The sequence below is a fragment of the Eumetopias jubatus genome, unplaced genomic scaffold (genome assembly GCF_037043125.1).
Source record: "Eumetopias jubatus isolate StellerSeaLion01/CBP00866 unplaced genomic scaffold, mEumJub1_p1.0 scaffold_13, whole genome shotgun sequence".
NCBI lineage: Eukaryota > Metazoa > Chordata > Mammalia > Carnivora > Otariidae > Eumetopias > Eumetopias jubatus.
The window spans coordinates 29,695,410-29,707,847 of NW_028274819.1; the positions used below are offsets into that span (position 1 = coordinate 29,695,410).

At 38.1% G+C, this 12,438-nt stretch overlaps 1 protein-coding gene across 1 annotated transcript in view; it reads left to right on the forward strand.

Annotated features, from left to right (window-relative positions):
- DCDC1 (doublecortin domain containing 1) overlaps positions 1–12,438 on the forward strand; it is a 431,249-nt gene that overhangs the window by 371,633 nt on the left and 47,178 nt on the right. Inside the window, exons 21-24 of the mRNA XM_028087718.2 lie at positions 2,402–2,500; positions 6,872–6,971; positions 8,912–9,047; positions 11,668–11,827. Of these exons, the coding sequence (XP_027943519.2) occupies positions 2,402–2,500; positions 6,872–6,971; positions 8,912–9,047; positions 11,668–11,827 (495 nt within the window). The remainder of the gene's footprint in view (positions 1–2,401; positions 2,501–6,871; positions 6,972–8,911; positions 9,048–11,667; positions 11,828–12,438) is intronic.

The window sequence follows — 12,438 nt, forward strand, 5'->3', positions numbered from 1 at the left end:
GATTTTATCTTTCCACATTAATGTTTTAAAATGCATAGTTCAGTCAGGTAATCCAAACATAATTGAGAGATTTGTTAATTTGGACAACTATTCCAGCAGAAAGTATGTGAAACCCTCTGTTATGTTCATGGAATGGTGTGTCCTAATTAATCAAGTATTCACTTTGTTCACTACATGAATTAATTGTTCCCCCAAAATTAAAGTACACTGGCATACACTTGACATTAAACTCTTCTAAATATACATTAATTTTTCTTGGTCATTTCAGAAAATTTCTACAGGATCATCAATAGCATTGTTTGCCCCAGAGCTGTATGTAAATACTGGTTAACAGAAGGTTCAAATGGAAAGAATTTTGGCTAATGTTACTGAGCAGCTGCATTGCCCAGTTCCAGAGGACACTTTTCACATTGTATTCTATACAAACGCATCCCAGAGTTGTGCAAAGTAGGAGTCCTGCTATGCTACTTTTCATATATCCAAGCTAAATATTTTCTGTCAGAAGAAGTAAATGCTAATGACATGTAGGCGTACATTACTTGTATTACCTTGAAACTTATTTGTAAGGAGAAAGGTAGTTGGGCTATTTTGTGTCTTTACAAGTAAAATCAAGCTAGAATGATGAAATATAGACCCATTTTAACCAAATCCTATCCTGGCAACATGTTGTCCTTTAGTTACTTAATAATTCATTCTAGACAGTTTTAAGGGAAATTTGTTGTTGCTCGTTCCTCTATCTACAAAGCCAATGGAAAATCAAATATCATTTGTTTGTGATTTAGTCGATCATTACTCTTGGTGAGTAATAAGATCTTGTCAGTTAGTCGTGAGGAGTGGCTGTCAAAATTCAAATAAATTAAAACCATTGTGATTTCCAGGTGAATTTCTTTTCTCAGAATAGCAAGTTAAACAAGGAGAATTTTATAAGTGTTAGTTTAAGGAATTCTAAGAAGAAAGCCTCAATTTGAAGCTACGTGATAAACTTTATATTTTTAGATAATTTTAATGAGTAAGTTATTAGTAAGTTATGATCTCTGGACTCACTCAAGCACCTTAATACAGCTTTTAAGGCCCTTTGTGAATTGTTCCTGCATATTTTTCTAGCTCGCTCTCTTATCAACACTCTCTCCAATTCTCACTCTTAAACCCCTGCCACTCCCCAACACCTTCCATCTGCCTTAAAATAATAAAGGTGTTCTGAGAATGAGTTTGGCCTTCGTTTCTAGATGCTGACCCTGAACTTGACACTTCCTTACCTACCCCTGAATCAGCTGTAGCTTCTGTGTGCTCCATTGCTCTGATTGCTGTGGGCTTTTCCCCAGCATAACTCCTACTGCTCTGTGTTGTGATTATCTGCTTATGCTTCCATCCATGAGACAGAGAACAGGGATGATGTGTTATTTATCCATATATGTGCTTTCTGCTGTGGTCTGGTCATGGGACAGTGTGTCCTCGTTAATCAAGTACTTTTTAAAGTAAATTTTATTTACCACAGGATATAGGGCCAACAGTAGGCCCTAAATTAGTGCTTATTGAATTCATTCATTCATTCATTTATCTATTTATTTATTTATGATTAACTACACTTGATTACCATATTTTGTGAATGAATAACTGTATTTGACCACTATTTCTTTCATTCAATAAAATATAGAGATTCTAAAAATATACCAGATAGTTTTCTAACTTGAAAATTTGAACCAATACATATTCCAATTAAGCATTTTTTTTCTATGTCTATCATTAATCACTTTCTAGTTTAAAAATATTTAGGTTTGGATTGATAACTTAATAATATATGAATAAACATATGAATATGAACTATATATGAACATCACAGGCAAAATGAATGTAATCTCTGTGTTTTCTTTAAAACTGATAAATTCACAGCTCAAAGTGTCCAGCATTATTAGAAGAGGATTAAGATACTGAAAATTCATTTTCTTATATAAATTGTTCATAGTATAAATGTTTAAGAACTTAATTTAATTGCAATAGTTTTTTAAATCCTTTTTTTAAACTTTGAAAAAAAATTTTTTAAAAGATTTGTTTATTCATTTATTTAAGAGAGAGGGAGGAGAGTGGGGAGAGGGGCAGGGGGAAGGGAGTGAGAGAAGCCCAAGCAGACTCTGGGCTAAGCGTGGAGTCCTACTCGGGGCTCGACCTCAGGATACTGAGACCACCACCTCAGCCAAAATCAAGAGCTGGACGCTTAACTGACTGAGCCACCCAGGTGCCCCTGAAATCTTCTTCTTCTTCTTCTTTTTTTTTAAGAAGGCATATTATTTTAGGACAAATTATGATAAATTAAAACCTCATGATTTTTTCACATATTTAAAGATGAAAGGTAATTGATAACATATACTGACATATCGGTCAAATCTTGGATCATTTGTTTCAGAAATGTTGACGTTGAAAGGAAAAAGAATGTGAAAAACCACGTTACTAAATATTTTGCAACAGAAACAATCCAGACTGAATTTCACCAACTTTTGGAGAGGTAAATACTTACTATCCTAAATGCAAAGGCATTTTCCATTCTAGAGCCTGAATAATTATGTTTAACACATAATACAAAATATGTATGTATCTGCATAGGAAGGCTGTTGTTAATACAATGATTCTGGAGTTTTTAATCTGTGAAATATATAAACTCTGTGAGTTTATGATACCAGTGCTAGTTAATAAATTTTTGCCCCAAATGTCAAGGGCTGGCAATTTCCCCTCGCTTCTGAACTACCAACTCTGTAAATATAAATTATTCCCATTTAAAAAAATATTTCACAATTGTACAGCACTTTTCTTTGGTTTACATTTGTTTGAATTGGAATCAGTAGTTATCTACTTTAAACCAAATTTTAAATGTCATCAACCCATATCATATTTGTGAAATATGTTGTAATTTTCTTTTGATTAATATTTCCTACCAAAATAAGAATTATTCCCATAGAATTTGATAACTGCTTAAAGGTAGAGCACCAGGTATCAGCATTTTTACAAAATATGTCTTGTTGAATATGAGGGGGCAATCTTACAAAATGTAAGGAAAATTATGCTAATTTTTATTTAATAAGTCACTCCATACGACTCTGATGGTCTTTTCTTGGTGGTGGTGGTTCTTCCACCTCCAAAGCCAAAGGAAGGACTAGTGGTATAATAAGCATTATTTTTAAATAGTAAATATGGAAATTTTTTTGTTGATACTTAAAGTTGCAGGCAACGCGGAGTATTGGAAATACCATTGAATTAAGAGTCGAGGGGATTGATTTTAACCCCAGCTTTGCCATTAACTAACTGGAAAACTTCAGCAAAGCACTCCCCTTCTCTGAGTCCCAGTTCCTCTTTGTTAAAGAGAATTGGTTGAAGAGCTAAGAGGAAAGCACGAAAGAATTTGATTCTTTTCAATATCTGTTGTATTCATGTCATGTGCATCAATTGGTGTTGGATATTCTGCTGGAGATTAAAAATGGGGGGGGGGCAAGACATTCCATGCTCTCAGGAAACTCCTAACTTGTTGGGAAGACAGTTTGCTCAGTGAAACAGTCAGAAAACCACAGAAGGCAGTATTTAATTGTGCAGAAGTAAAAATAATCAAGGGGTCATTTTATAGATGACCAGGAAGGAGGAAGAACCTGGTGAGGGGCAGCTGTTAGGGAAGCCCTCATGGAGAAGAGAGAAAATGAGAGAGATCTAAAAAGACAGAGATACAAAGTAAGAAGATAAAGAAAAGAAGAAAGCATGTATCCATAGCTTCTGTGCATTTTCCCACTGTTCTGAAATAACTGGAAGGATGTGGTGGGGCTCCTGGGATGGGTGTCCTTGCGAGTGATTGGAGAAAGGAAGTCCCCACTCTTACAGACCTGTAGCGATCTGCAGACCTGGGAGACGCACTTGCTTCCTTTATCCCAGGGCATCCTGGATTATATTGAAATGCAGCCCTCAAGGTACCAACTCCACCTGCCACTCATCTTCCACTCTAGTCCTCACAGAGCACAGAGATCAGACTCTACTTTTCTGGACTCCCTGTAAATCTGAGTAGGCCATGTGGTTGCCAGTCCTAACTCCCAGTGTGCAAGTCAGAGGACCTTATTTCTAGGACCTTTGCTTCCGCGTAACGGAGAAATCCTGGACCACTTGCTCAGCACCCCACTCAGTCCCCTCACTCTGTAGATCAACTATCTCATTATTCTATGATGATGGCCTCTTGGGGGGCCATACAGTGTTGTGAAGGACTCAGATTTAGGTTTGAATTTCAGCTCTCCTACTTGGTAGCTATGCAATCTTGGGCAAGGAAATTAACCTTCAGGCTCAGTTTCCTCATCAGTAAAATGGGCCTCTCAGAAATGATGTGAGAATTAAGTGAGAGTAGCCATGAAATGCTTGCAGTGCTTGATCCATTTTGATAATGTGTTGCTAACTGTTTATGTGCCAGGCGCTGTACAGATATCCATACATTTAATCTGTAAAATATCACTGTGAGACAAATACTACTATATCTGTCTTCTCCTGATAGGGCAAATGAGGCCCGGAGAAATTAAGGGACTTTTTCAAGGTTACACAACCAGAACAGGAGGGCTAGAATTTGAACCCAGGCAATTTGACTCCAGAGTCCACATTCCTCCTGAGGCACTTAACAGCTAATTCTGTCTCCATTTATGTTAACTGGCATGTGAACAAGTTGGAGGAGTTAAATAGGAAAAAGCTTATCCCAATCCTCTCTAGCTCACCTACGTGGGCCAATTAAATTCAGTACTATTAAAACCAGGGTTTCAAAAAAAGAAAGGAGATTTACCAACCACCCCCTCCTTCTATTCTCCCACTCGTTGTCCTAAAACAGGATATTCCCATAGTCCAAATGTTCTCCAGGAAAATGTGAGTAGGAGCAGATATGATAATGGTAATTCTTCTTAGGTCATGCTATAACTGCCTGGACCCACAAAGATATCCATTTAGGGAAAGTAGAAGGAATCAGGTTGGGCTTTGGGCAGCAAAGAAAGAGAATCAGGCACATCTTGTGGCTGGGGGCTCAATTTTCTTATAGTTCCTTCCCACTCCCTTCCCACCAACTCCTTTGGTCCACCAGCTGCTAGAGCTATGACACAAGAGGCAGAGACTTAGTTCCCATTGCCTTATGTCCTTCTAAGACCTCTCAGAGAAATGGAGGGCCTAATTATCTGCTCAATTGCTTTATCCCATCTAAGGAAATAAAATTGAGAAATATTCTTCATACAGTTTAGTCTTCCTGATCAGCATACAGTCACTTCTAATTCACTTAGGATAGACAGTACATTCTAATGTAAAATATATTTAGCAAGAATCCTTTACTTTTCTTGTTCCAAAGGCGGGATCATCTCAACAATCTTCTCAACAGCCCCATCACGGTCTGTCACCCCTCCCTCCTCTTCCCCCACCACTTAGCCTCCTTGCCACTCTCCTGAACGGGCTGTGTAACTTGCAGCCTCTCCCGCTTTAGTGCATCTTCCACCTGTCAGACAACTAACTCTCTAAAGAGCGGAGCTGAGAACACCACACCTCTCCTCTCCTACCTTCAGTGACTTCCTGCTGTTTATGGGGTAGAGGCCAAGTTTCTTAGCCTGGTATCTTAAGTGCTTTCCATGGGTTCCTGTCTTCTTTTCCAGGTTCATCTGGCTCCTGCTCCCATCCATACACTCGGGTCCAGCCACGCAAGACTTCTCTAGGTCCTAATCCTTCTCGACCAACCTCTTATTTATCTGCAAAGGCCCAACCCAAATGTCATTTGCTTCGATCAGGGTTCCCTGGAGGAATTCATTGTTTTGTTTTTCCTGTGTTCTCACAGCACCCTGACCATGTGCCTATGACAGCACCCACTCCTGCATATTTTTTTATTATGTTACGTTAATCACCATACATTACATCATTAGTTTTTGATGTAGTGTTCCATGATTCATTGTTTGCATATAACACCCAGTGTTCCATTCAGTACGTGCCCTCTTTAATACCCACCACCGGGCTAACCCATCCCCTCACCCCCCTCCTCTCTAGAACCTTCAGTTTGTTTCTCAGAGTCCATCGTCTCTCATGGTTCGTCTCCCCCTCCCATTTCCCCCCCTTCATTTTTCCCTTCCTGCTGTCTTCTTCTTTTACATCATTAGTTTTTGATGTAGTGTTCCATGATTCATTGTTTGTGTATCACTCCTGCATATTATACTTCAGTTGCTGACCTGTCTCTCTCCTGATGAGAGAGGGAGCTCCTCAGGGAACAAGAAAACAGTATCATTCATTTTGATATCCACAGGGCAGGCCAAATGCTTGTTTGGGGCCTGGGGGTGGAAATCACTGTTGAGTGGTTAACCAGGCTAAAAATTCCTGTTTGAAAGGGAGTTTAAGGGCTATAGAGATCACTAGTAGTGGAGGGAGATGAGAAACTGCTTGGTGATGGATATGACTCCTGGGAGAGAATAGAACGTTAACAGAAAAAGCCAAGGAAAGTATTTTAGGTAGAAGGAAGAGCATGAGTGAAGGCACACAATTAGAAAGTGTGCAGCACATTGAAGAATGAAAAATCAATAATGATATGCCTATTTATTTGTTGATCAGGCCTGGCACTGTGCTAAGCACTTTTCAAAATCAGCCTTTAATCCTCCCTAAAACCCTGGAAGATAAGAAACTGAGGCTTAGAGAAGTTAATTTGCCCAAGTCCCACAGCTTGGATAGGGGGAATGAGACTCCAAAGCAGTCTGATGGGCTCCAGGGCCTGCCTCTGGGTGGTCTCACAGGTCTGCAGCAGGAGTGGGTGTCGATGGTCCAGATCCTTGATTTCTCTTATTTTCTCTCTTCTCTGCTGGAAGACTTCTATCTAAAAGCTCAGTTTTTGTGTCTCTTATTACAGGTGCACTGAAATTTTAAATTTACCTTCTGCAGCTCGGAGATTGTTCAATGAAAAGGGAAAGGAAATCTTTGCCCTAAAAGACCTTCAAAGAGATGAACTGGTAAAGACATGAATGTGAAACTGGAAATAGTATATGCATACAACTAAAAGACAAATGTTTTAAAATACAAGACGTCAAACACTAACTGCTTCCCCCCTTACTTTCTCTCAGCCTTACTCAGCAACCCTCAGAAAATCATACTAATAGCTAGCTGTTGAGAGCTACTGTCAGGCATGATTTCCAGGGCTTTCTAAGAATGAACTCATTTAAGGATCAGCATGACGCTATGAGATGGATGCTCTCAATGTCCCCACTTTAGAAATGAGGGTGGAAACTAGACAAGACCAGATTATTAACCACCTGTGATTTCTGTCTCTTACTCTGAAGGAGGTAGATATCTCCTCTTTTTGAGGCTTTCAAAAAGTAGTTGTTTAGTGATTTCTTACTAAATGAAAATTTCACTCTTTCAGAAAAAAAATTAAATCTAGTGTTTCACACAGACTATTTGGGTGGCTAGAGGTGACTGAGAAGAAGGACTTTAGCAGCCAGCCCTTTCTCCCATTTATGGAATTTGAGGCATCAGCTCGAAAAGAAAACTTGCTTGACCAAATGCCTGAAATTCTTTGAACAGAGAGCTGAGCTCGCTTCATATCAGAACTCAACTCAGGCTCTGAATGTAAAGACCCCTTGAGCGAGTCTTAAACCACAGTACTGATGACTAATAGCAGCAGCAGCATGGCAGAGGGGAAAGTCTGTGTTGTTGGAATCAGGGAGATCTCTTTTGAATTCTAACACTATCACTTCCAAGGTTTTAGTTCGTTGGTTTTTAATTTTTTTTCTTTGCTTTTGCTGCTGTATTAATTCACTGGCTTATTTCAGGAAGAATTCAAGGTAGATTACATTAAAACATAGGATATAAAAGGATAAATTTAATGTAAGGATAAGTAGATGAGGCCACCAAGGCGAAGGGAGTATGAGTGAAAGGAAGAGAAGATGGAGCCAGGAGTGAGTGTTACAAGATTCTGTATATTTGCTAGAAACAAACCTATCACTGTTCTGAGCAGCCAACATAGAGATGGAAACATCAACAGTTACATGATCAAGTATGTCCAGAGAAAAAAAGGAAGCCTGTTGTTCAAACAGAAAAAAATTTTGAGAAAGTTTTCCCTGAGTTGTCATACAGGGGGGTGTGTATAATCACCAATGTGGGGCCACGGAAGAGCACCGAGTGGAATTTTTCTTCCTACTGAGTATTCTCAATATATCACTCTATTTTTTCTTACTTCAAAGAAATACCAATTCATTTAAGAAATAAATATAAGCAGCAGGAAGAACAGGTATCATTCATAATCTCAGCATCTAGAAATAGCCACATTAACATATTACAAGTTCATTTATACCAGTGGCTTTGTCAAACTTCTTCTGTAAAAGGTCAGTTAGTAAATATTTACAGACCATATGATCTCTAATGAAGCATCAGCTCTTGCCATTGTGAGCACAAAAGCAGTCACAGAAAGCATGTAAGTGAATGGGCATAACTGTGTTCTAATAAAACTCTATTTACACAAACAGGCCGCAGGCCAGACTTGGGCCTCAGCCATACTTTACAAAGCCCTAATTTATACCTACCTCCCCTTCCTTCCTCCCTCCTTCCTTCCCTCCTTCCCTTTCTTTCTTCTTTTTTTCCTTCCTTTAAAAAATTATTTTATAAAACTTTATTTTGAAAAAAAATATAGATTCACAGGAGGTTGCAAAGACAGTATGGAGAAGTACTTTTTTTTTTTTTTTTTTTGGTATAACCCTTGAGACCCTTCAAAGTTGTTACGTTTATCAACAGTTTTGCCTTTTTATCACTGAGTATTATCCATGGCATCACAGTTTGTTTAACCATTTGTCTATTATAGGACATTTTGTTTGTACTTTTGGCTGGTTTTTGGCTATTACTAATAATGCTGCTGTGAACAGTTGCACCCGGGATCAGAGATTCACTTCTTTGCTAGGTATACGTTTCATGTGGAGAACATTGGATCAATCCTGATGTGTCCATTGCTCAGCAAAAGAAAGAAATCTTCCTGAGAAACTTAGCATCAGATATTTCTAAAATTCAAACTTTCTGCAGTATACGTAAGATAGAGGGTAAGCATTGGAATTATTTACCATAATATATATGGCCAAAACTAAATGCTTGATGCTGCTTTTTTAAAAAATTAAGTTTGTTTAAATAGTCATATTTCATTCCTATATCCTGCCGTTTAGCTCTTTAGACAAAATTATATATTTAACAGGATTGCATATTTTAATTCACACTACACTTTGGATGTGTAAAGAAAACGTAATTTATTTTGTTGTTAACAAATCAGGTCTTCTTTGTTTTCTGTTAAGGAAAGCATAAAGTGTCCAGTGAGGTTTAAATTTTGCCTTATCCGTTAATTTATATTATTTATAATCCATTAATTATATATTTAGGGACAGATTCCAGTTTTCCCAGTCCCCAGAGTCTCTCTTTCGTTCCTCTCTCAGATGGTAGGGAAGAACTTGGGGCACAGGGTCTCTTGCTTTCTGGGGCTTAGTGGCTGCCGTCCATGGCTGGGCAACTGTGTTCCATTCTTTTGGCCCAGACAGTGCTTTGGGCGGGTGATGCTTCCTGCTTCTGCTCCCTTTGGCCCCCTGAACCCTGGCTGTGGCGGAGCTCATCTCTGAAGTCCTTATTACAGAACCCCTTCACCCCTCCTTCACAACCACTTCTAGAAAGCTCTCCAACATGACTCTCGGCAAATCTTGGGTCATGGCTGCACCTCTCAGAAATCAGATCCAGGTTGACAGGGCTGTGCCTCAGATTGGAGTGGTGGAGGCAACTTGAGAGATGACTTGTCACAGTGTTCTGAATAATGAACAGTGTCCTCAATGTTTCCTTGGCGTAGCTTAGATAGATACATGAAGTGAAGCCTGTAGGGGGAATCATGACATTCAGCGCTGATTTTCTGCCTTCTGCTATCTTCTGTCTCAAATGCCCTCAGGCCCACAAATGGTGGGTTTTTGCCAAGTTAACCTTGAGGTTAAAGCTTTGATATGATAAATGGGAGCTAACAGCATTTAGAAAAATCCTAAATCATGATAGTGTCAATCCTGTTTTACATGGCCCTTGTCTTATGGCAATATGTTGTGCTTGAGTGTCAAAACTAACTTTGTATTTTTGCTTTCCTTTATAACATTTCTCATCAACTCATGGTCTTCCTCCTTCCATTGAGGCTGCCCCAGGAGCTAGGACAAAGGTCCTATACATAGAAAGTCAAAACAGAAAAATCATTAATATAATTTAAAACATTTCCCTATTACATATATTGAATGCTGTACAGTAAGTTTTGTATGTATCTTTCAAGGCATTAGGGACTTCCACTGAGGAATTTGGGATCCTAGATAATGATCTAGAGACATATATCTAAATAATATGCCCATTTGAATGGTTAGAATTTATAATAATTAACATTTTTGGGAAAGACCTATCCTTTAGTACTTTTTTTTCCTCTTAGACATTTTTTAAATTGAAGGGTAATTGACTATGTTGCTATATTTGTTTCAGGTATATAACATAGTGATTTGATATTTATATACATTATGAAATGGTCACTGTAATAAATCTAGTTACCATTTGTCACCATACAAAGTTGTTATAATGTTATTGACTATATTCCCTATGCCATACATTACATCCCCATGTCTGATTTTTTTAATAACTGGAAGATTATACTTTTTAATCCCCTTCATCTATCTCATCCATCCCTCTACCCTTCTGAAAATTATTAGTTTGTTCTCTGTATCTATGAGTCTGTTTCAGTCTTGTTTTGTTTTGTTATTTAGATGTAAGTGAAATGTATGTGAAATAATACAGTATGTGTCTTTCTCTGTCTGACTTATTTTACTTTGCAAAATACCCTCGAGTTACCTCCATGTTGACACAAATAGCAAGATTTCGTTTTTTATGACTGCATAATATTCCATTATCTATATAGCACTTCTTTATCCATTCATCTGTTGATGGACGCTTAGATTGTTTCCATATCTTGGCTATTGTAAATAATGCTGTGATGGACATAGGGGTGCATATGTCTTTTCAAATTAGTGTTTTCATTTTCTTTGGATGAATACCTAGAAGTAGAATTGCTGGATCATATGGTAGTTCTATTTTTAATTTTTTGAGAAGCTGCCATACTGTTTTCTGTAGTGGATACACCAATTGTACATCACCAACTAGGTGCACTAGGGCTCCCTTTTCTCAACATCTTTTGCTTTTGTTTTTTTTGTTAGTAGACATTCTGACAGGTGTGAGGTGATATCTCACTATGATTCTGATTTGATTTGATTTGCATTTCCCCGATGCTTAGTGATGCTGAGCATCTTTTCATGTGTAGGTTGACCATCTGTATGTCATCTCTGGAAGAATGTCTTTTCAGGTCCTCTGCCCATTTTTTAATCAGATTGTTTTTAGATATTGAATTTTATGAGTTCTTTGTATACTTTAGATGTAACCCCTACTTTTAGTACTTTTGCCTGCAAATATCTTGGGGGGAAAGAATCTACAGAAAATTAAGTGAAATCCAATTTATTAAAGAGCAACTATCAATTACACTTAGAATGTGTTCTCTTAGACCAAATAGCTGAAAATTTTCTGCGTTCTTATTTTAACATGTGTTTTCAAATTCCTAGTGTTCTGCAATCATAACTAATACGTCTTTGCAATTTGCGCATTTCTGCTCAGCTCTTGTTTTAGAAGTCCAAAGTGACATCGTGTCTGGAGCCAAGCTTGCTGTGCATAAGCCTGTGGCAATTTTTGGAGAAGAGAAGCAAATGATAGGACCAAAGGAAAAGCAAATGCAAAAAAATGCTTTAACAACGGAAAAGGCTTCCAGTGAAATTCTGTAAGTAATCATCATGGCCAGGAAAACTACCTGGTTCCTATTTGAACTCAGCTCATTAGCTCAATAACAGCACAGAGCCCATGCAGGGAACCCATACCACATTTGTGATATGGATTTCAGGTGAAGAGCTAGTATTTAATTAGTTTTCTGGCAAAAAGATCAATCTGGAGCTTCAATGTTCAGCCATCACAATGATCTACTTTCAGTAATTTCATTATTATACTACTATTTTTAAAAGACTAGAATTTTGGAATTGCAAATTATTCAAGGAATCCATCATGTTTTGTTTCCATTGATGTTGACTCCAGGAACAATTAAATTAATATAGGTTCAAGCTGGATGCATATTAACATACAGTCGTCATCCTGGGTCACTGAAGTGGTTTCCGGGTTGGTGTCTCTCTCTCCATTCTCTCCTCCTTCCAATTCACCTCGAAGTTCCATCTACAGACAATTATCTTTCTAAAACATAATCTTTTTATACAGTTCTTCAGTGGCTACCTACTGCAAAGAGAAAAAACATTTAGTCTGTAATCCCAAGCCCTTCTGACCTGAGTCCGGGCCTGTCACTGACCCTCATTTGCACCCCGACGCCCACCTCCACTCCACACT